Here is a 25,089-nt window from a genome sequence, read left to right on the forward strand (position 1 = left end):
TGCAATGCCAAAACAAATGTTGCTAATATAAAAACATTGTACCAAATTCCAATATGTTGCCCAATGGCTTAGATTATGGCACAATATAAATGTTGGAGTGTTGATCCAAACTATTAATGTTTCTCCAAAAATATTAGTATATTGGAAATATATTAACACTGCATAACTTTGCAATTATATATTGAACGTTAGTATTAAATGAATAAAATATGTCACTAAATGAAGAAACATTATCTTTAAATGGAGAAGAAATGCATGTCTGGTTTATTTTGAATGCTCTCCACCACAATAAATGTTGAACATTGAATGTTGCATAATAAAAACACTATCCAATGTTGTACATTCTCCAATTTATAATGCTCTTCATAGTGCCTTTAAGGTGTTAATATTATGTATGGAGCTTTCAACATTCATTATTTGTTTTTTTGTCTCTTGCCATCTTTGCGATATTGTTAATTATGCCTTCCATGTGCCTATGTCATCTACTATTTTTGAAGATCCTGTCACCTTGCATTACCTTTGATCATAAGTTTAATGCATATTTGTAATGAGACTTGACTTTAAGAGTTAGGGTGAAAAACCCTAAAAACTTCTTTTGAGAGCACTTTCGTTCGAATGAAACAATAGGTAACATATCTCATGAAAACGTATGGATTTGATTCAAGTACTATAAGTCTTATTTTATTGCTTAATTATTTGATTAATTACTTGTCTCTTTATTCATTTTCCTTTTATTTTTCTACCATTGGCTACTATCTCTTATTTTTGGTTCACCATGACTATTTTTATTGACTTCCATTTAGGTCCATCAAATGCTATTAGAGCTGATGCTTAGGTTAAAATTTATCTTTCTTATCAAAATTTTAAAGTAAAACTTTTTTTAATTAAAAAGTTACAATAAGTAATATATTTACTAAAATTAAATGGGTGAATGTAACACCCATGCTAATTATTATAAAACTAAGCTCAGTTAAAGCTAGGTGTAATATCCTCTCTTGTGTGCTAAATTATTGTAAACCTAAGCTGAGTTAAAGCTAAGTGTGATATCCTCCCTTGTGTGTTAAATGATTGTAAACCTAAGCTTAGGAAAGCTAGGTGTGATACCCTCCTTTATGGGTTAAACTATTCAAAACTTAAGCTGAGGAAAGCAAGGTGATATGTAATATGAAAATCAAATGTGTTATTAAATAAATAAATAAAATAAATCACTTGGAGGTTGGAGCACCAAGAGAGAGGATATTCTTGCCAAATCCCATTGAGGAATGGGATAGAGATGAATATTTCATGATAAAGCTTTTAGATGTGATTCTAGATAAGCTTGGATGGATTGGAGATCCATCGGATGGATGGGAGATAAAGATCCATCAGACATAAAATCTTTGCGGGAGATAAAGGCAAGCTTTTATGAGGAAAATCCTCGTGGGAGATAAAGACAAGATTTTCTGAAAAAGACCTAGGCAAATGGAAAAATCCATAAAAGCGGGATGTCGCTAATGGAAACTAAATCATGAAAGAGGATATTAAATACCCAATGCATCGATCAATTGAGGATAGTTGATCCTTGGCAAGAACTTCGGCTCAGGGGGAATCAGAGGTGATTCATGGTTGGGTGGTGGTGCTCCTCCCTCCAAGTGATTGTTTTAGATGGATTCACATGCGTGGAATGTTTTGTATGTCGGTCTCTTACCCTTCATGTGATTATTTTATTTGATTCAGTATTGGATATGTTGCCCCATCTTGGCTTATGTGTTAGTATGATGCTATCTGTATTCATGTGATGGATTCCATTCTTATGCCTATGAATGAGTAGGATATCAAATGAATCTAATGGTGATCTTCATTATGTTAGTGAAGGAACCTTTAATGTTATATAAAGCCTCTAGTTAACATGGAAAATAGTGGTAGATGCTTGCAAATCATTATGGTATAATGTAAGTACTGGAGTAGTCTATGAAGGTCAGATTATCTATTGCACAGATACTCAATGAGGCTAGATTGCATTCTATTTGTTTCTTAGAAGTTATCTTATTATGGAACTGATGGAAAATTACCATGCATGTGGTTAACTGATTTAATAGCTTTTATATAGTTTTTGCATGCATATGGTAACTAGGCGTGGGATATAGATGCATGCAGAACCATTAGGAGGTAGGTTCTATATAATCCATTAGACGAGGATTTCGTTACCATGCATGTCACCAGAGGTTTGATGGTTGCATGTTATAACTCCTTCTTCCCTTCTAGTTGTAGTTATGTTATAGAAATTGTTCAATGAAGATGAGATAATGTGTTTATGGTATAAAGCTCCTTCCTGAAGGTGATATAGCAGTCCGACTAGGGGAAAGCAACGTGGAACCTTAACTATGTCTAAGGAAATTTTAAAATTTTTAGGGAATTTGGGCTTATTTCCCTGATAGGCTATGGAGGTTCGTTATAGTGAATTTAAAATAAAATAACCTTATTTATTTCAAACATTCGTAAGTGAAATGGATTTAAAAATCTGAAGATTCAAACACTTCATGAAACTCATTCATTAGCAACTCATTAAAATCCTAAACCTAATATTATAATATTATATTAATATAAACTAAAATATGTATGATTGAGGCATGTTCAAGTGAAAAGAAATATGGGGATATAAAATATTCATTTGAGAAATATCTTGGTATAACAAATTCATTTTGAACTTAGTAAAGAGGGATTCAATCAAATTAATGAATTCAAGGCTTAGATGAAGGGGCATGAGGGCTTTACATTATTTGAATTTGTCCAAAAGAGCATTTCATAGTTAAGTAAGAGAGCATGTCATGGTCTACAAAGTTTTTATTATATATATATATATATATATAAGAATTTTGATTGAATTTAAATGAAACACATTTCAAATTCACTTTTATTTTAAATAAAACAAATTTAATTGAAATTTAGTTTAAAAAAAAGGTGATGGGTCAAGAGAAATGTTGAAGAGGAAAAACATAATGATTAAGAAGAAACATCATTAAAATTTATTGTTAAAACCAATTAGTTGTATTAAATTTAATACTAATATCTAATATTATTATGAGAATATTATATTTATATATATTATATTAACAATACTAATATTATATAAATTATATTAATATTTAAAATCTAAAAATACTATTATAAGTGAAAACCATTAATTTTTGTTATAAAACCATGTTAAAGTTTTGGCAGTTTGAATAAAATGTAATTAATGAATATCAATGAATTGAAGAGACAAATATTTAGACCATGAAACTTTTTGAAACTCACACATTTAAAAAAATAACTGCAACCATGTTTCAATAATATAAAAGTTTTAACATTTTTGTTTTTAATTCTATTTCTCTAATTTTCATACCTGTCTAAAACTAACTTGTATGGTAAATTTTTAATAGTGATTTGTAAAAAATTAATTTAAGTGAGATTTAAACATATAATTTAGATATGCAAAAAAATTAGTGGTGTGAATCTCATTCATTGATAGAGTGACTAAGACTAGAATATACTGATATTTTGTGAATTCAAATGGAAGGAAAAAATTAAAGTACTCAATTCCATTAGAGAGACACCTATCCGGTTATATAGACACAGGGGCAGGGGCATCTTAGGCAGCTCTACTGTAGATTAAGTTTTTGTTTAGGCAGCTCTACTGTAGATTAAGTTTTTGTTTTGGTTCGTGGACTTAAATTCACATTCCCGATGTGTCAATTTATTCAGTCAGGTTTCAATTAAATATTATTATTTTCTTCGTGGATGGGAAATGCATTTACTCGAGAGACGTGTAGCAGGTTTATTGTGATATACGATATTTAAATATATGGCTGACACGGCCACATTCAGATTAGTTCAAACATCGCTTTAAATTAATTATTTTTTAATTGAACAGAAGAGGTTTCGCTTTTAAGATAGGACAACATCAATCTGGCAAGATATAAGTAATTTAAATTTAACTGACACGACCTTCATGATAACTCAGTGTGATTGGTTTAATCTCCGCTTTCCATTAATCTTTTATTTGGACAATCTGAGAGAAAGTGCCCAGGCCTACCCAGATATCATATCTCTAATTTAATAATAGTTGAAAGTCACTCAGAGTAACCCAAGTGATTGAAAAATTGAATAAAATGTAATGGTTTACTGTCCGCAGAGTTATTCTGATTTACATCCTGATTCAATAATTCCTGTCCTATGAGATGGATATGAAATATCAAGCTTCTCGGGTTTGATCCATTTTTCACCGAGCTATGTAATGGTAAGTTTCCACCGAATTTGACCAGAATTTTGACTGTGTTGTTATTCACCGGCATCTTTATGTCTACCGAATTTGACCAAAATTTTGACTGTGTTTTTATTCACACAGTATGTTTATTTTTATTTAGGATTTTTAAGGGAAATATTCACCTAAATCTTAACATAATATTTTAAAAACCCGCAATCAACTTAAGCTCAAGGCTTATTCACTACAAAATAACCCCCGCTGAAGCTCAAGGCTTATTCACCCTTCAAAAGCTCAAGGGTTATTCACTGCAAAATAACCCCTACGAAAGCTCAAGGGTTATTCACTGCAAAATAACCCCTGCGGAATTTCATAAATCTTTATAAATCTTTCTGAAATCCTTCGCATCCGAATAGTAGCTATTCAAGTCTACTTGAATGTTCTGATTTTTGCTGGTGGTATCAGTGATGGAACGTGTAAAATCACATGCACTGTTATTACCGCATCCTGCACAGGGTCACATAAATCCCTTTATGCAGCTGGCCAACGTTTTGATCTCTAGAAATGTTCTCGTGACTTTTCTTAACACAGATTTCAACCACCGCCTCCTGAACCCCAAGTCTAGTGAGAAGATCAGATTCGAGAGCTTTCCCGATGGCCTTCCACCTGATCATGGTCGCACCCTCAATATTCCCGAACTCCGGGAGTCCATACAGAAACATGGCCCTCCCAACGTAGAAAGAATAATTGAAAATCTGAAGCATTCAGCCAGCAGCGTTCCTCCCATCTCGTTCATCGTAGCAGATGGCAACTTCTCTCGTTATATGCAGCAGATCGTCCAGAAACATGGGGTTCCCTGGGTTGCCTTCTGGACACCGAGTGCTTGCGGTTTCTCTGCGTATTTCCATATGCCTTTGCTCATCGATGAAGGTTACATTCCCATCAAAGGTATGCTTAGAGAAAGGGGTATTTAACTAGTAATTGTTCAAATGTATTCCAGTATTTCATTTTCACCAATAAATATTATCTCTTATTTACGTTTGTATAAACTATACTATGCTCATTAGTTTGTTAGTATTGTATTTTAATATCGTGTAACTCTATTTGGTGTAAATTAATGGTCACTGGTTTTTATTAAACGGAGTACTGTTTATAAAAAATATCTGATCTTTATTACGATCTGAACTATAATGTTTGAACAGACGAGAAAGAGATCTATGATCAATCCAAGGACAAACTCATCTCTTGTATTCCGGGATTGACAGCACTGCGCCGCAAAGATCTGCCCGCCTTCATTACAGTAACAGACTCCTCCGATTTCATGTTTCAATGCTTCTTAAACACGGGAAAGAGCACGCACCAGGCGTCACTGATTTTGCTTAACACTTTCGACGATTTAGAAGGGCCGGTGTTGAGGGAACTCAACAATAAATTGCCAGGAAAAGTATTGTCCATCGGTCCTCTTTTACTCTCGGCAGGGGATACAACAGTGAATAGCAACATATGGAAAGAGGAAACTCAGTGCCTGGATTGGCTGGACAAACAGAGAGTATCGTCTGTATTGTATGTATCCTTTGGGAGTATTACAGTTCTATCGGACGAGCAGTTGGCGGAGTTTGCATGGGGATTGGAGGCGAGCAATCAACCCTTCTTGTGGGCTATCCGACCGGACCTCGTTCGAGGGCAGTCTGCTGCGCTGCCTCGGGATTTCATTGAGAGAAGCAAGGGCCGTGGTTTCTTTGTTAGTTGGGCACCGCAATATAAAGTCCTGTCTCACCCATCCGTGGGTGGATTTTTGACGCACACTGGATGGAACTCCACTGTGGAGAGTATATGCGCGGGAGTTCCCATGATCTGCTGGCCCTACTTTTGCGAGCAGCAGACAAACAGAAGGTTTGTTGATCATATTTGGAAGATCGGATTCGAGATGCCCGAGGAGGTGTCCAGAGAAAGCGTGGAGGCATTGGTGAGGAGACTGATGAATTCCGACGATGAGGAAGTAAAGCTGATTAGGAAGAACATATTGGAGCTGAGGGATAGCGCAACTGTAGCATGCCAGGTTGGAGGATCTTCTTACAACAACCTGATGAAGTTTCTTCACCAGATGTTGCCGTAAACGTCATCATAATTCCAACATGGAAATATGGTTTCATTTGTGGTAGGTGGCCATTGATGTTGGAAGAAGTAATTCCAACTACCATTTAGTTAGTTGTCTGCTATGTGTTTATGACATGTGTGTCATGGATAGTTTTAGTTTAGTCCAGTTTTAGTTTGGTGGGAAGTGATTTATTAATTATTACGGTTTCCTATTTAATTTATTTAGTTGTTTTGAGAATTATGAAAAGAACATAGACTTTCAATCTCTAACATGGTACTAGAGCTCAGCCTGCAAAACTCCTGAGAGAACAGCAAAGAACGCTCAAGCAAACTCGCAACGCCCAAAAAAGCTAAAGAGAAACTGCCTCAAGGGGAATTTGCATCAGATCTCCAACACATCAATTTGATCAATGTGAAAGCCATTGCAGCCGAAGTAGAAAGTCATAATTTTTGGCCGCATTATCAGTCAATGATCGCCTCGTTTTACAGTACATATGGATTTCACCATGATAGTACATATGGATTATATTTTCAGAATATTTTAAAGTTGTTTTAATTGATTTAATGAGGGTTTTTTTGTTTTTTTTTTTTTTTTTTTTATTAAAATTTTAGAAAAAAATAATTATTGTATTATAATTTGTATTCTAAAAAGCTTAAAAGTAAGATAACAAAAATTGAAGAGAACAAAATGTAGAGCAGAGGATCTTTTGAGTATTAGGAATGAGTTAAATAAGATTACATTGGAAACATAGTAATAAATGATGATTAAACTTGACTCAACCTGGACAAAGTGAAACTGAACTAGGAGACTTGGAGGGACGGTTTTGACACTTAACAGGTGGTCCCTTAATTACAACCACATAAAAATTTAATTAAGAAAACTGTTGGTCTATGTCTGAGCTAGGTTTACACTTTAAAAAAAAATGATTTGAACTACATTTCATTTTCTTCTTCTCTTTTTCGTGTAACCTCTAAATTGTTTAAACGTTTTCTCTTGGTTGTATCCTTCAAACCTCAGTTTTTTCATTTGCTGGTGCAGGTCTTCCATTCTTCCACGTTGTCTAAGCATATCCTAGACTTCTTCAAAAAATGACTTGTATGTGGGCTGCTGCCACATATTATCTTTTGTAGTGCTCTTTTCATCATCAATGTGCTGCAACACAAGATCATAATACAATTTCATCTCTTCACGATAAAATTTCATTAATTTCTTTATCATACATGTTGTCTTCAACATTCATTTCTACAGCTTCAATGCAAACTTCATCTAGACATGGCGTTGCAAGCCATGCTTCAAGGAATTTTAACTGTTCTTCAAAATTATTTTGTGTACCTACACATTGGAAATCAATAGTAAGTTTAAAAACATATGCAAAACCACATTGGTTCTGTTCCTTCTGCTTTGTAATGAGAGCTTCCTTTTGTTGTGCCTCCAACTCTGCTTATGCCTTGTCTTTGTTTTATCTTTGCGGACTTCCTTCTTTGCCTCTTCCTCTGTTTCTGTTTTTGTCTCTTCGACTTTTGTACTAACTTGCGCTGCAAGTGAGCTTTTCTCACTGAATAGAATCATGTCTATATGATGTTTTTCTTGCATCACCTGCAACCATTCATCATTAGCCAACAATTCTTCATCAGATTTTACATCAACAATATTAATTGTTGGATTCACCATAGCATTTACTGCTCCAATGAGAGTGTCATTGTCATCACCTCTGTTGCTAGATTTACCAAACTTTCATCAACAAGCTATGTTGTTGGATTCATGAGATTTTCATCAACAAGCTTTGTTGCTAGAATCACCAAATTTTCATCCACTTGCAGTTGTGCATAGTGAAATTAAACAAACTTTTCATCTTGTTGTAGATTTGTTGTTGTAGATCCACTTTCATCTTTAACTTCATTGCTCCCCCTTACACCAAAACTTCTTTCAAGGATATCCCAAACCTCCTTAGATGTCTTGGCTTCTGAAATCAAAGGAAGCCTCTTAGTTTTTCCCATTTGTTCATGATCTTCACACATAGGTTGAATACTGCAAGTCCAACTTTCTTTACTCTATTTTCACTTCCACCTTTTATTTTTCTTAAAAAATTCTTTCTTAAACAATAACTTTTCAATTTCACCAAACAAATTTCACTTTCACTTTCATTTAAATCCTTCACCTTTTCTTTAATAAAAATTTCTTAAAAATGTCAATATCTTTTTTTTAATTACATCTCTCAAATCTCATAAAAACCTTATTTCATTAAAAAAAAAAAAATTACTGTAATGAAATATTACATAATTAAGTAGGTCATTTTTGAAAATAATACTATGCACAAAAAATTACACGAGGCCTTTTTAACACATGCACATTTGTTTATAATATACCATGATAGCATATTCCGTTTAAGACATTAAAAACTGACGCATATGATTTCTGGTCATGTACCTTGACTTTTCAATCAGATCGTTGTCCCAATCCGCTTTGTGTCTTTACCTTTGTTCCGTCGTGACCGAACGCTAATTTTTGTAATATTACGGGTAACGCTCTGTGGGATGCGAAGGACCCGCGTTTGAGAGGAAACTCGACTAACGTGATCTTTTGAATTGGAGTTGAGGGTTAGTAAAGCTTAACGCAACACTTAATTTTTTTCAACTGCGTTAATAACGCAATGTATCAATGTACCCAAATAATACAGAATTTGTCATAAAACTTAAACCAAAAAATTTATGTTGCATGAGTTTCTGGAATGTGGGAATGTTGGGAACTTGGGTATCGGTGTCCTGAACGGCTAGAGGTTTCCTCAAAATTTACAGGAAACAGCTAATCGGGAGTGATAATATTATATAATTTATATAATAATCAAAATTAATATTGAATCAAAATATTCAAATATTAAAATCAATTTAAATATATCATCTCTCTTATATATAAATATATTCTTTGGGTGTCTCTCTCCCTGAGTCTCTCCCTTTTATATATATGAAATATTAAAATGTCAAGTTCATTACGACACATGACAAGTCTTTGAAACAATCTGGCTTAAAAATACAAAAGAACAGTTTTACATATGTTTCTCTAGTTATTCTTAAGAGAAAAAGTAAAGCAACTCTAATGTTTAAGCATTGACTGTGACATACAATATGCATACACAATCTTCTGCGATATATATACATAAACAACATAAGAAATACTCATTAGCATGACATCCAAGACATCGCCCTTACATCAAGGTGCCACACGCTTCCTTTACCCATCAAGAGATTGCTCCAGTTTCTCAACTAAGGATATCCATGTTAAGGATGTCTTTGGCCTTTCTTCCTGCGAAGATTTCAAATTAGGCTCATGTTTTGTGGGCACTTCAGCATATTTCTCTACATACTTTGTATTCCCGAACCCCAGAGAATGCCAAAACTCCAAAAAAAATAGTCTTCAAAGCTCCCGTAACTTTCCCAAGCTCCCATTGCAGCTCCCACTGAAAAGAGAACGTTCCCATACAGTTCCAAAGCTCTCGGGAGTGTGGGAACCATTGGAACGGGTTTCCCAACTCTTGGGAGTGGTTCTCGTGTAACATAGCAAAAAATGATTTGGCTCTGAATATTTTTCAATTCGTTTAGCTTTTGCTTTCACTGGCTTAGCCGTAGTTGACTTTTCCTTTCCCTCGCCGTTTCTCCTCAGGCTTCTTCAAATTTCTGCTGCTCTCTCAAAGAGTCTTACTCTCTCTCTGTGCGTCTTCAAACTTCCGTTGCTCTGTCAAAGAGTTTTATGCATGCTCGCTTATTTTCTCTGCTTCTCTCTCTTTGCTCAGGTTGTTGCTCTCTCATGGAGTCTTATTCAAACTGGTACCATGATAAAAACTCAATGGAACAAAACATGGAGTAGAGGACTTTTCTCATGTTAAATAAGATTACACTAAAAACATAATAATAAATCAGTGGAGTTAACTTGACTTAATCTCGACTAAGTGAAACCGAACTAGGACGTTTGGAGGGATGGTTTTGACACCTAACAGAGGGTTGGGATTAGATTCTCCAACACAAGAGGCATCTCTATTCAGATTAGAAGTAGATTTGACATATTTTGAAACATATAAGTGAATTTTTTTATGTTAGAAATTTTTTTTCCAAATTAAAAAAATTTATTCTTGAAATTCAAACTTGATAACTATCATTTTAAGAGAATTTATGTTAAAATCTTGTTGTTAACTTAAAAAAACTTTGTTGATAGAGTTTTCTCAGTAAAAAAAAAAAAATAAAAAAATATATTAATAATAATAATATTCATGCAATTTTATCAAAAAAGCTTTTTTGATAGACAAGTTTCTAAAAAAATATTTTAAAAAGCCCCTTAAAAAAAGGGGTCTATTAAAAATAAAAGGCTTCCTTAATAGACTACTTTCAAAAGCTTCATTCATAGAATAGTTTCAAAAGAGGATATTCAAAGAAGCCTCTCTTAAAACAAAGAAGGATATATTAAAAATACAATGTAGTATTGTTAAGATCAGTTATGGGCACTGTAATATTGTTTTTTTTAATTTAAAAATATTAAAAAAAGTTTGTGAAAGTTTCTAATAAGGCATTGTTTTTAAAGCACTGTTGTAAATTATAGTATTTAGTTGTTAAAATCAGTTATGGGCACTGTAATATTGTTTTTTTTTAATTTAAAAATATTAAAAAAGTTTGTGAAAGTTTCTAATAAAGCATTGTTTTTTAAGCACTGTTGTAAATTATAGCATTTAGTTGTGGATTTCTAATTTTTGAAATGATTAGTTGTAGAAATGAGAGGAATGTTAGAAGAAGTAATTCCAACCACTAGTTAATTGTCTTTTAAGTGTCATAGTTTTAATTTAGTCTATTTAGGTTGAAGTTTAGTTGAGTTCCAATTTAGTTATTAATCACTGCTATGTAATCAATTTAGTTGTTTGAAAATGATGAGAAAAACTTCACTCCACACTTTCTTTAACAATTTGGAACTGTCCCGAAAAATAGACAGAATTAGTCGATTCATTTGATAGCTTGAACCTTATTTTATTTCTCTGGATTATCAACAATTCAAACCAGGCCCAACCTTATGATTTAGTTGGGACTTCTTGTCCCGAAGTACTTTTTTCATTGCCAAGTTCTTTCTCATCTCACCGATGTTAGACTTCTCTCCCACTGATCCCTTTGGAAGGTGAATGTAAAAGCTGCTAAACATAATGGATTTAATAGGTGTACACAAAAAGGCATTACATGTGAGGATATGTGTTGCATGTTTACACTAAGCGAAATTGCATTTGACGACATGTGCAATAGACCACACACTACATAGGCCCTTGCTGCAAGACAACATATAACTATTCTTTGTGTCGATTCTACATCTAGCTATGTTATATTACAATCTATCCTTCAGGCAATTTTCCCAATGGTTGCCTCATATTCCATAAGATCCTAGGCCTATGTCTACACCTACAAGTTTTTAGACAAACCCAATAGTACATCTTCAGTGTATTACATGTACAAATTTGTTGGCACTAGTTAGAATCTGTAACATTCATATCCATATCAAGAGCTCCTAGTACTAGAGAGTGACCCAAACGCCCTACTTCTTTCTCTCAGTTGCACTTGCCATCGCAAATACACTTGAATTTTCTGTATTATCTGAAAGTTTCTACTAGTATTTGGTGCTCATCCATAGTGTTTCGGATTTAGTTAATTCTTTGTTTTTTTTCGGAAAAGTGTTGATGTTGGAATAACACCCTTTTTTTCTAGGGTAAATTTTCAACATGTTTTAAAAATGGCAGTGAAAACCAATTTTTTGTGCAAAAATTGTCCAAAAAACACCCTCAAAACGAAAAGTGTTGATGTTCGAATAACACTTTTTTTTTCAATGGTAAATTTTGTGCAAAAAACACCCTCAAACCGAAAAGTGTTGACGCTGGAATAACACTTTTTTTTCAAGGGTAAAATTTCAATATTTCAAAATAATGGCGTAAAATATTTTATCATGACTCCGAAAACAATAAAATTTCAAAAGAATAATGAAAACATAAAATTAGGCTGCCATTTACCTTTAAATTTTTCCTTTCCTTTCCATCCATGCTAAGATTAATTCTTATGCTTTGATTGTTCATAACAATGCTTGAGTTTCACAATAACTTCCTCAAGTGACCGAGGCTCATCATACTCAATTCGATCTCTAAATGTTAATGCCAAACCACTAACAAACCATTGAACTTTATCCTTCTTATCAATAAGATATAGTTCATACCTCAATAGTTGCAGAAACTTGGTCATCTACTCTTCATCTGTCATTGATCCCATCTTTAGCTCATAGAATTCTGTTGCCTTCCTATCATAGTACCTTTCTAACAAGTACTTCTTCCTGAAAAGCCTCTTGAATTCCCGCCAACTCAAGTCATTTATCCTTATGTCTCTAACCTACTTAACATCTACCCACTAGATGTTTGCTTTACCTTTCAAGTTGAAGATAGTTATTCTAGCCTTCATGTTATATGTGTACTCATGCAACTCAGAGAATTTATTCATTCCAAGTATCCAAGCCTCTGCATCTTCCGGGTTCTTCATATCTCCATCAAAAGTAAGTGGTTTTTCTTTCTTGAACTAATCTCGCAAGTATCTCTATCATTCCTCCTATAAGGATGATAGCGATGACGATCATGATGTCTATTAGAACCAGGACTATAATAATACCTGTACTCACCGCCCCTCCTTTCCGGAGTGTCCAAAAACTTGCCATCTTCATTGTATCAGATGTTGAAAAGGGCAACAAGAAATGCTAAAAATAGTACTGCTATAAATAGAAGTTCGGGTACTAGTGTTGGATTGAGCAACAAGGAATGAAAAATGGAAGTGCTAAAAATAGCATTGCTATTTTTAGCAGTTCGGGATAGATTCTATTTTAGTTAGTCCCTGAATTAAAATAGTGAAGTAAAATTCGAATTTGATCTTCTCATCTGTTTGTAAAATAATTAATTAATTCATCTTAAGTTAATTAGTTGTAGAAAATCAAACATGAAGTCTATGTGAAGACATGCAACAATTTATCCATTGATTGAGGAATTTATCCCTTAGTTAAAGAGATAAGGATGAGTTGTAATTTGAGTTGTAATTAGTTGCCTCAATTAACTGAGTCAAGTCCAATTAGATTAATTAAAATAATTTGTTGAATTAATTGTCAGTTCAGTTAGTTAATACTTTCATGCATGTAACTGCTACACTTCAGATAACTGAATATTCTCTCATAAATAACTCATGCATATCAGTTCAGATAGAGACCCAATTGAGATCAGAGAAGGGACATTGTAGTATCAGTTGGATGGATCTTTCCTATAAATGAAACTCATCTATGCAGAAGGATTCATCTCCTTTAGGATTGTGCAGTTACTACTGGGCCAAGTGAGTAGTGTGAGGTGGGAATTCACATGTGTGGAAGCACTAGACCCCAAGAAAAATTGCGCAAGGAAATAGGAGGCTTGGAGGGCAGAGGAGAAGGTTTGTGAGAGGCCTTTGACTATCTATGAGCAGCAGAGGGATTATACTGAGAGCTGGTTGGCTTCCAAGCTAAGGCTTTGTGTAATTCTGTGACTATTTTCCACTTGTATGATAATACAGAGTTGGGGTTTTAGGCTGAGGCTTTCCCCGGGTTATTTCTTCTGTGTTATGTGTGATTGATTTCTCATTCTTAGTTATATGTGTTCTCTTGATCTTGCTCAATTCGATTAAGCTTCCACAAAGTTTGTTGTAGAAATAGATATTGTATTTTGCTTTAGTCTATTGCATAATGTATTGATCTATAGTGGGAATTTCTACATGGTATCGGAGCAATCATGATCAAGGCGAAGAACAGTATACAAGAAGGAGAAGTTCGAAGTTTGGTTCCTGAAGATAGAAATTGAGTTCTTATCACATCTCAATTTCACCTATGGCGTTAAGTGGTTTAAGACTCGAGTATGCCCTTGATGGTAGCTCAAATTATATAGCCTGGAAGGATCACATGGAGGCAGTATTAGAGGATAACGGTCTAAAGGACTTCATTGATCAAGAAGTCCCCAAGCCGACTGATACTACTCAACTGGTGGAATGGAAGAAATGTGTGGCTAGGGAAAGGAGAATCCTCTTGGAGGGAGTTCAATACCACATTGTCTCGAGCCTCCATGGGAAGGAGACATCATCTTCGATGTGGAAAACATTGAAAGATTTATATTAGAACAGCAGCGATCAGAGGGAGATGGTGCTGAAAGACAAGCTTTGTAAGATCAAGTGTGAAATGGGCGACACAATCTCTACATATCTGAACAAGCTCACCACCTGCAGGGATGAGCTTGGAAGTGAAGGGATCATAACCGGTGATGATGACATGGTGAGTCTTGCACTCCTCGATCTTCCTAAGAGCTGGCATAGCTACCAAGGCTCAATTAATTGAAGAGAAAAACTGCCAGATTGGGAACCACTTTGGTCGGATTTGATGCAGGAGGAGATAAGAAGAAGCATCAGACATAGATCTTCTTCATCCAAGGAGGACGAAGAAAATTGTGCCTTAGCGAGTAAGGCAAAGAAAGGGAAGTAGAAGGATTCTCATCCCAATTCAAGTTCTTCCCATGGTGGGAAGAAGTTTGACAAATCGAAAGTGTGATACTTTCGTTGTCATGAGGTGGGCCATTTTGCTACAAATTGTCCACTGAGGAAGTCTAAGAAGTAATCCGTGGAAGGATCAGAAGGTGAGGCACTCGCCTCACAGTTCGAGTTGGATTTCACACTTTTCGCATGCATGGTTTCATCCATGGTGGGAAATGGTTGGTTTCTAAATAGTGGAGCTTCTTTCCACATGACCGGCGACAAGAGTTTGTTTAGTACCTTGGAGGAGAAGGATCTCTAGATGTGGATCGCGATGGGTAATGATGAAAAGTATGGTGTCTCAAGTGTAGGCACTGTTGTTTTCCAGAGGGAGCATGGAGCTTGCATTACCCTGACCGATGTCAAGTATGTACCAGGACTGAAGAAAAACTTGGTGTCAATCACAAGGCTAGAAGACAGAGGCTATGATGTAGTCTTCAATAAGGGAAAGGTTTTCCTTAGACACATCATCACTAGAAAGGTGAAGCAGATTGGTTCATGAGTCGAGAACCTGTATGCTCTTGAGGTTCAAGATGCATGCAAAGCCTTGAGGAGAAATGCAACTAATGGAGACTTGCTGGTTAAGAGGGAGAGTACATTACCTCTCAACATGCAACTATAGGAGAAGTCTTAGACGATTGTGGAGGAGACACGATTGGTGAAGCAGCTTCAGGAGGTTGTGGAGCAGCCACAACTAGAGAAGCCGAGAGGAGATCAAGTGGAGGCATCCACTCAATCAGAGACCTCCAGTAGGGGGAAATTTCGAGTCAATCAGGCAGAGGGATCACATGCATCCATACCTCCAAGTCAGAGGTGGGGCAATGTGGAGTGATAGTCCTAAGAAGGCTGGAATGGGGGCAAGATCCTTGAGGTACCCAACTTCTTTGATTCGAGTTTACTACGGGAGCCCCGATGAGGAGTAGCAGGACTAGCTGAGTGGGTAGAGACAGATGCGGATGGAGCGACAGAGAGAGCTACAGTGCAGGAGTCCCACGACTGTGTAGAGCTAGCAAGCTGCAGTAAAGCGAGAGGCACAAGAGTGTTGCACCAGTGCTGGATGGCACAGAGAGGTGTGCAATGGTACGAGATGCATGGAGTGTTGTACCAACTCAGAGGCCAGAGAGGGAGTACTTGTTAGTGGCAGAGGGAGCTTCAGCATCAGAGTATGTTTCTAGCCCAACACAGAGGTCAGTTGGGAGTTTTTTTGTTCCTAGAGTTGCTGGAGCGTCCACACTTGGAAGAAGTGTTGCATGCAGAACATTTCGAAGGTTCATGATCGGGTTCGAGTTGAAGCCTTTCTTGTTGAGAGGGAGTGTTGAAAATGGCAATAAGAAATGCTAAAACTAGAACTGCTAAAAATAGCATTGCTATAAAAAGCAGCTCAGGTACCAGTGTTGACTAAGGAACAAGGAATGAAAAATGGAAGTGTAAAAATAGCATTACTATTTTTATCAGTTCAGGATAGATTCCTATTTTAGTTAGTCCCTGAACTAAAATAGTGAAGTAAAATTTGAATTTGATCTTAGTAGCTATTTGTAAAATAATTAATTAATTCATCTTGAGTTAATTACTTGTAGAAAATCGAACATGAAGTCTATGTGAAGACATGCAATAGTTTCTCCATTGATTGAGAAATTTGTCCCTCAGTTAAGGAGATAAGGATGAGTTGTAATTTGAGTTGTAATTAGTTGGCTCAATTAACTGAGTCAAGTCCAGTTAGATTAATTCAAACAGATTGTTGAATTAATTGTGAGTTCAGTTAGTTAATGCTTGCATGCATGTAATTGTTGCACTTCAGATAACTGAATATTCTTTCATAAATATCTCATGCATGTCAGTTCAGACAGAGACCCAGTTGAGATCAGAGGAGGGAGAGTGTACTATCAGTTGGATGGATTTTTCCTATAAAGGAAACTCATCTGTGTAGAAGGATTCATCTCCTTCAGGATTGCACAGTTACTACTAGACCAAGTGATCAATGTGAGGTGGGAATTCACATGTGTCGAAGCAATGGACCCTAAGAAAAACTGCACAAGGAAATAGGAGGTTTGGAGGGCGAAGGAGAAGGTTTGTGAGAGGCATTTGACTGTGTATGAGCAGTAGAGGGATTATAATGAGAGCTGGTTGGCTTCCAAGCTAAGGATTTGTGTAATTCTGTGACTATTTTCCACTTGTATGATAATACAAAGTTGGGGTTTTAGGCTGAGGCTTTCCCTGGGTTATTTCTTCTGTGTTATGTGTGATTTATTTCTCATTCTCAATTATATGTGTTCTCTTGATCTTGCTCAATTCAATTAAGCTTCCGTAAAGTTTGTTGTAGAAGTAGATCTTGTATTTTGCTTTAGTCTATTGCATAATCTGTTGATCTACAGTGGGAATTTGTACATCAAATATATCCGACATGTGTCTACCAGGAGATCTATTTCCATATACCCCATTAGTTTTATCCTCATTCCCATGGTTGATCCGAAGTGGTCGTTATCACTACAAGTCTGATAAACTCTAAAGAAGTATAACATTGACCTTTTCCTACTTCTCTTATGCCTGTATGATCTGATCATTATTTACCTTACAACTCCTTATCTCTTCCTTCAAACATTTCAATGTAGCTTCCAAATCTGAAGAGTTCCCCACACCATACTACTCTTCAGATTCATAGGGAGAGTCTTTTTAGTCAACCATCTTGCTAGCCATTTGATTTTTCTCTTCCTGCAATGCATAATATTGTAGATAAACCAAATCACAATAAACCAACGTAACTTAGTATATATCAGGGAGGATACCTTGTTTTCAATATCACCAAATCAACTTGATACATGTATAACATAGACATATCATCATATAGACATACACAAGTAAATGTATCAACACATAAACATCACTCTAACTAGGATCCATGCGTCAATGCAAGGCCATATCAACAATGCATGCTATGACCTCATGCATGAAAATAACCATTACTCCACTATACATATTTCCAAATGCAACTGACAATATGCATAAGCAATGCCTAACCATCTACACATATGCATAAACGCATGTAGTTGAGCATAATCGATGAGTTCTTACAATCAACCTACAAGACTAACATACAAGGATGTAAGTAGGTGACACAAAATAAACATGTAAGTGGCATATAATCCATATGAAATCAGTTGCATACTTATGACAAATACATTCTGAAATTCAACATCAAATTATCCATGATAACCATACTACAACCTTAATAGAACATCACGAAATTGCAACAAGTATTTAAGTGTAAGATACACACATGCAACTAGCATGCATGCATGACCAACACATTCAACCCATCCACTCTGAGATTTGAACCATGCTCTGATACCACTCTGTAGCACCCTCCTCCCAGATCCACCCAAGTAACCATGCCAATTGGGTAAACATGAGACGAGAGGCTACTATGATCAGATTCAACCTCCTAGGTAACCTTAAGGAAGTGGAATCAATGGAACATCACACATAGTCATCCAACATCATCAACAGAACCCTCATAAGATAAGTCAATCACTCAGAGAACCTATCCCTGGGTTCCACTGTTGTAATAGACCTCTTAGGCCATAGTCACTCTCATGCTATGGGAAAGGGAGTGACGAGAGATGTAAAGTTTCTCTCATAGGCCTATCTACTAGCGACTATGAAATAAAGTTCCCAGTTTTGTGCGAGTGATTGTGAACTAAAATTTCTAGTTCTGTGTCTGTGACCCTAGGATTTAAGCCACTTTTTCAGGCCTAGAGCCCAAGCCACTACCTAGAATGGAATGAAAGCTCATAATCAAGTAAAGTGTAGGGAAAAAATGATGAAAAAGTAATAATTTTTTCAAGACCTTATCCAGACCCCTACTAGCCATGACAAGAATTTCATCAAAAATATTGTCAACATGTAGCCTACAGGTGTAAACAACAGAATTAAGTGTAGGGATCTCATACTTATCTGAGAATCACTATCAACCATTGTTCCCTCATGTCTTTTGTTGTCTTATCACTTATTGGGTCATAGATACCATATCCATTTAAATACAAGTAAAAACATGCTGAGAGCCACACATAGTTGCTGTCATAAAATGTGCATATAACCAAAATAATATCAACATAAATACAATAAACATATGAGCCATCAAAATTCATATATACATCAGTACCTTTTCACATGAAAATAAATGGAATGAATTTCTCATTAATTAATGCATTGAACCAAAAGGAGTTAGGATTACCACTACCAAGTTCCACCCAACCATAGAATGATTGAACCAAATATCTGTTCATCCATTCACTCTTGTGTCATATTCCAAGCATGAATGTGGGACTCAAACCAAAAGAACTGAACCATGGAATACCGAGGCTAAACCACCTCACCCTCATCAATAGAAACCAGGCTTTACCATAATCCATCTGGGATCACTAGGCCAACATAATGAACACATAATAACATGCTTTACCATGATCTCCACCCAATCACTAGGTAAAACAAGCATGGATGCCACCAGATTTATCCACCTACATCGTGATGAAATTTCATATCTCCTAATCTCTTAGTCTTAACCATAATCCAAACCCAGATCACTGGACCCTAAAACGAGAGGCACTCTCCTAGATTTATTGCATATCCCAAACCCAGGATTACTAGGCCCAACAGAGATAAATCCACCTCTTGGCTTTATCGTATATCCTATTAGCCACCGAAGAGAATTCCTACACCCACTGAGGCAACAGAATCCTGGCTTTATTGCAACCCACAGTTTGGCTCAGGGGTCACTAGGCTAGTGGCTTTACCTTGACCCATAGTCCAGTTTAGGTACCACTGGGCCATGTGCTCTATCATTTGTAGATCGACCCCACTTAGCTTTGAATCCATCCACAATCTAGCTCAACCAAGACATGAGAACCCCATCACACCATGGCTATCCAGAAATGCAAAGGCTAGGCTAAAAAACAATGTTACACCTAGAAAAACCCATGCCATGATAGAAAAGAACCAAATTCAATACCATACATGCTAGATCTAGCAAGGAAAATACACAGGTAAGTTGATACTTGCAATGAAGCCTATTGTAGCTACTTGATCCTGCCTTTCCCTTCTTGATCCTTTCTTCCTTTTAACTTCTTTTCCTTTCTTGCTCCAATGCCAAAGTGCTCCAATAAAAACTCTAAGTATCCAAGAGTATTAGAGAGAGAGAATAATGAGAGTGCTCCAAAACTAAACTAAAAAAAGGTTACCAACTGATCCTCGGAAGACTTTCTATGAATAAGGCTTCTATTTTCTTCATTTTCCATTATTTTCCTTCATTTTCATACTCACATGCAACCGGTGACCTTTCACCTTCTTTTTCTCCTAATTTCCATTATTTTCATAAATAATTGTGCAAAAATTCCACTTTTCCTTTTCAAAGCCTTAGCCATTTCCTTTGCCAATTTCCTTAGCCATAGGCAACCAAACGAACACCCCTTAGGATGCCTTGCCCAACATACAGCTTGGAATAAGAGTCTCATTCATATGTGGTTATTTTTTTTTAACTTTTATTACATGGAATTTTCACCAGGGCTGTTACATATATATTTTTTATAAGCCTTGAATCAATCCTCCTTTAAGAAAGTAAATGACTTCATGTCGGCCTGCAAGGAAAATCAAATTTTCCTGCAAACACTTGGTTTGGAAATTAAATTCAAATTAATTTGTAGGTCAGCTCCATGATAATTAGGCCATATCAGCCCCTTCTAGAACCCTCTAAGACTAGTATAAAAGCACAAGTTGTATTCCCTACAAAGACACTGCTGTAATGCACATCTTTGAAAAATATTCTCTATATTTCCTGTAGCCTTGAGTAGTCACGCCTAGCTAAAGGATAAGGTCGCGTTTTGGAGAGGTTTTTGAGGTTTGATATTTTTTTTGGTTACTAGATTTTTGGCTGAGAATTATTCGTATTATTTCAAACCCTTTAATGTCACTCGAATTTCTGAGGCAGGGAAAAATTATGTCTTCGTTGATCTAAGACAAATTATTGTATCTCTGTGTGGCAATTTTGGATTAATTCAAGATCAATTCTAGAGCCATTTTATGGATTCTTCCTAAGGTTTTTTATAGCTCTATAAAAGACAGTTATAATGTTTTTAATTAGGGAATTCATACCTATATTTCTATGGTCAAATTGGTTCTCCTGAGGCATAAATTTTGAAGTAGTCCAAAGGCTTGTTTGGAGACAAACTCAGTTATATTCATAATTTATTCAAGGGCTAATATGTGGGTTGTGTTAGCACTCCATAAATACCTTTAGGCTGAGGCAAGGGCCACAAAGGTAACCACAAACCACTTGTAGGTTGAGGTCCATTCCCCTTAACCTTGGAGAGGTCTCTCTCGTTGAATGGACTATCAATCAATAAGCTGACAATATAAGGATTTAGACAAGTTATTAAACTCATGGGTGTTTAAAACTGATTTGATGGTTGTGAGTGCATTAGACAAGGAAAACAAAGATCAATGGGCTAAATCGGAATGAATAAGCGATATGGAGGCCAATCCTCACAGGGAAAATACAGTATGACCGATTAGTAATGTTTGAAAAGGATATCGTTGTAGTGAAATAATGAAACATAATAAGTAAGACAGATCAATAATTTATCAAGGATGAATTTGATCGACCAAGGAAGAAAAACACATATAATGCTCAGGAAGTTAAACCAAATAAAACCTTGAATTCTGATAAAATACTTCAAAATAAACATGAAGAATTATGACATGTATTTTATTAAATAAACTAAGTCATAATTACAGAGGCACAATACATACTAAGAGAATCATACACATGAACCCCTACTCAAACTGGCTTTGGCCTTCTACTATTCATTGATACAGTGAATACAATAACCAAGCCTCTAGCATTCTAACCAGCCAACCCCTATTCCATCTATTTTTCAAACCTAAATAAGCATACAACTGCAAAGTGAAAATGTGTCTAGATGCAATGCATCTTTGATCCATACAGTGGATTGAACTAAATGAAAAAGAGGAAATATACTCTTGTTTCAAGTCTTTTTCCTCTAATGATAAAAAAAAAAAACAAAAAACCAGTGACTCTTTATCAATTTATCCTATTACAGAAAAACTACATCTCTAAAAGGCATGCCTATCTTCAAATCATATCCTTTTGGATCAATACAAATAGTCAAAATCATGAACAATTGGTTGTTGGTTGTGCAATGACTAGGTAGCAGTTGAGTAGCGGCTATGTTGGCAACTTTTTCTCCCAAGGTGGCATGTGGCTGGTGACTGGTGGTGTGAGTTGTCTCCCACCTCTGCTATACATTCATCCATTCAACCTATGGTAGCTAGAATCGTTTTAGCACTTGTTAAAACCTAGAGGCAGGGGCTGCGCAGTAACTGCGTAGCGACTTCGTACTTGAACTTCCAATACTGCCTCCTTTACACCATCGAGCTTCATGAAATCAAAACCACAGTACCATATGCCTTTCAACATGTCGAAAATCATCTCAACATACTGAAAAAAAAAAAAAAAAAAAAAAAAAAAAAAAAAAAAAAAAAAAAAAAAAAAAAAACACTAACTGGAACTTGAAAACAAAAATGTGCCCCTGTTACGCAGCATATACAAGAAACCTTTTAGTCATGGACAAAACTGCAAAACTTCAAACAAAGAATTGTTACCTCCTTTTCCTCTTGATGGATGCTCTGTCGGTGGATGCTTTGCCTTCTATGACTTTAGGAGGAGGGTATTTTTCTTCATTAAACACTGGTTGGGGAGGTTTTGATTCAGGGTGAACCCTAGACCTTGGCCTAAGCACATTTCCCGGTGGAGGTATCTCAGCTACCTCTATGTAACTCCTAACTAGTATCCATGCTTTTGCTAATCTTCTCTTTACATACCTTAGCATTTTCTTTAGCACCATGTTTCTGACATAAAGGTTCTTGTATTTCCTTCTTACAAGAAGTGTCCATTTGACAAAGTCTTTACATCTATCCAAGTTTTTGGAGGCCTCACGCACTTCTCTGTTACAATCTTCAATCAATTGTTGAACAAATTTCTTATAATCTTCATTATCTTGTATTATTCCCATCATCTGCATCTGGCACTCTTCCACTATCTGCATTACATTTTCATCATGTGTTCCATGAGCTTATTATTTTTGCTTAACCAATTTTGATTGATGAAGACTCTGTCTGAGGTGATATACCAAGACTAGAAAGAAAATCAGACCAATGAACCTTCTTTTTGTCCACTACAAACTTAAAAAGAATTTTGATAAGGGAAAAATGAAACAAACTTGACATGTGATTCTCCTTTTCAAATTGAACCTTTGCTACCATTCTCTCCAGACTCTTGAGTAAGAAGAAAGGTAAATACATGGGCTTTTAATCTATGAAATGCAACACAAATATCAAGTGGTATTTGTAAGCCATGCTAAATATACCTTCACATGTAAAATACCTTTGTATTACCTTCAACAACTCACTATAATGGTCTTGAAGATACACAGTGGGGAATGTTGTAGCAAATTTGTTGCTAAACTCAGGCTTAACAAACTCCCTAAAGGCTGAGACATCCATATAATCCCCTTTAAACCACTTCTCACCAGCAATAGGAAGCCCTATGGTATCTGAAATAAGCTCTTTGTGACAACAATCTCTAAATCCCCGAATTTGACCCTGTCATTCTTGAAATTCAAGGAAAAAACACTAGCCAACCTTGTGTGATGGCCTACTTTCTAAACCTTTTGGAAAAATGGAATGCATCCAACATTCTCAAAGCCAAATCTCATAGCTGGGGAAGAGTTCACTAACGCTAAAGTCTCAGGCTAGTAACGCATGACATCCCCTCCCTTTTTGCTTGTGGTAGGAGCAATTTAACCTAAAAAACACCCAGAAAATTTGCTTTGACTTTGTGGTAGACTACATATATAGAAAGGAGAGTGGGAGACTTTACATTCGTGAAAAAACAAATCTTTACTACATAATAGCACTGAGCAGTGATGACAAAGCAGACTTACAACATAAAATATCAGATGGAAAGCTTTTTGTTTTGACCCATATTTCACCCTAACCACTCAGAATTCCATGTTGACTAGGATTCGTACCAAAAATACACGGCTTTGAGTTTTTTAGAATTGACTATGTGCATGACATAAAGGGTGTGGGAAGCAAGTTTTTTGAAGAGAAAGTAGTATGGGTATTACAATCCTTAGTTGAAATATTAAATATAAGTTCGATGGATTAAGTAAGAGACCCCTACCTCACACAAAATGGAATTAACCTGTGAAGTCACTGGTAGTCGCAGGGAATTTTTGCGCAACAGTTGCGTAACATTTGCGTAGCAATGGTGCAGCATGATTTCTGTGTTCCTTTACAAACGTCTCTCCAAACTGTGATCATCTTTCGAAACTCATCCACAAAGAGCCAAAGTATCTGTCAGTGATCTCCTTGTGAAATTTGAATTTGATCCTTAATCCTTAATTGTATGATTAGACGTGGTGTTTGGACGACGCTCCACTTCAAGAATAATCATATTAGAGCATGGAAGGGTAGGAGTATTTGGGTGGTCGATTTGAGTATGATGAGGTGGGATTGTGTATGGGGTATATGGGTGGTATTCACTCATCATGCGCAATGATGGTTTATCAAGGGGAATTAGGCCTAGGGTAGAATAAGGGATAGAATAAGAGGATAAGGGAAAAGAATAATAGGAAATGGGGAATTAGTATATAAATGATGATTCTTGATGGGAATAAGGGATATTAGAATAGGGAAATAAGTGTGATATTTTAAATACATGCTGCTTAGAAAAACATCCTCTTGACTGTAAATGAGTGTTTAAGTGAATGTTCTAACAAAATATCATTTTGACGCAAACCTCTTGACTCAAATATTGTGATGACAACTGCCAAAAACTCAAACACCACTTCACGTTCTCGACCAAAAATTTGACGACCAGATTCATGACGACTTTCGAGACAGTGCTCGGTCGAACTCATGACAGTAAAAGGTTTATGAGTTTCGACTTATTTCATAGCAGCAAATTTAGAGATTTGAAGACATTCGATGACTCACAAACTAGATGACTCTAACATCAGCTCCATTGGGGATGGAAGCCTCCCTGTGAGGTGCTAGGAATGAGAATGCAGATGAGAAGCCTATCCATTGAGGAATGAAAT

At 35.9% G+C, this 25,089-nt stretch overlaps 1 protein-coding gene across 2 annotated transcripts; it reads left to right on the top strand.

Annotated features, from left to right (window-relative positions):
* The first annotated feature begins 4,510 nt into the window (after positions 1-4,510).
* LOC149263492 (7-deoxyloganetin glucosyltransferase-like) lies at positions 4,511-7,483 on the top strand. 2 transcript variants are annotated; one of them, XM_089387954.1, is made up of 3 exons: positions 4,511-5,170; positions 5,425-6,380; positions 7,359-7,483. In XM_089387954.1, exons 1-2 carry the CDS (start codon positions 4,690-4,692, stop codon positions 6,336-6,338), a joined length of 1,395 nt encoding a protein of 464 aa, XP_089244080.1. In that variant the 5' UTR covers positions 4,511-4,689; the 3' UTR covers positions 6,339-6,380; positions 7,359-7,483. The 2 variants fall into 2 exon arrangements, with proteins under 2 accessions (XP_089244080.1, XP_089244074.1); XM_089387948.1 differs by lacking the exon at positions 7,359-7,483 and having other exon boundaries at positions 5,425-6,903.
* Positions 7,484-25,089: the final 17,606 nt, after the last annotated feature.

This window comes from Pinus tabuliformis, chromosome 6 (genome assembly GCF_031772625.1).
Source record: "Pinus tabuliformis cultivar Carrire ecotype Pingquan chromosome 6, CPIR1, whole genome shotgun sequence".
Lineage (NCBI taxonomy): Eukaryota > Viridiplantae > Streptophyta > Pinopsida > Pinales > Pinaceae > Pinus > Pinus tabuliformis.

Excerpts from the sequence above, each read along its gene's own strand:
- LOC149263492 (XM_089387954.1), top strand. The coding sequence starts at position 4,690 with ATGGAACGTGTAAAATCACATGCACTGTTATTACCGCATCCTGCACAG. Across the intron at positions 5,171-5,424 it reads AGGTTACATTCCCATCAAAG|ACGAGAAAGAGATCTATGAT; the intron begins GTATGCTTAGAG and ends ATGTTTGAACAG.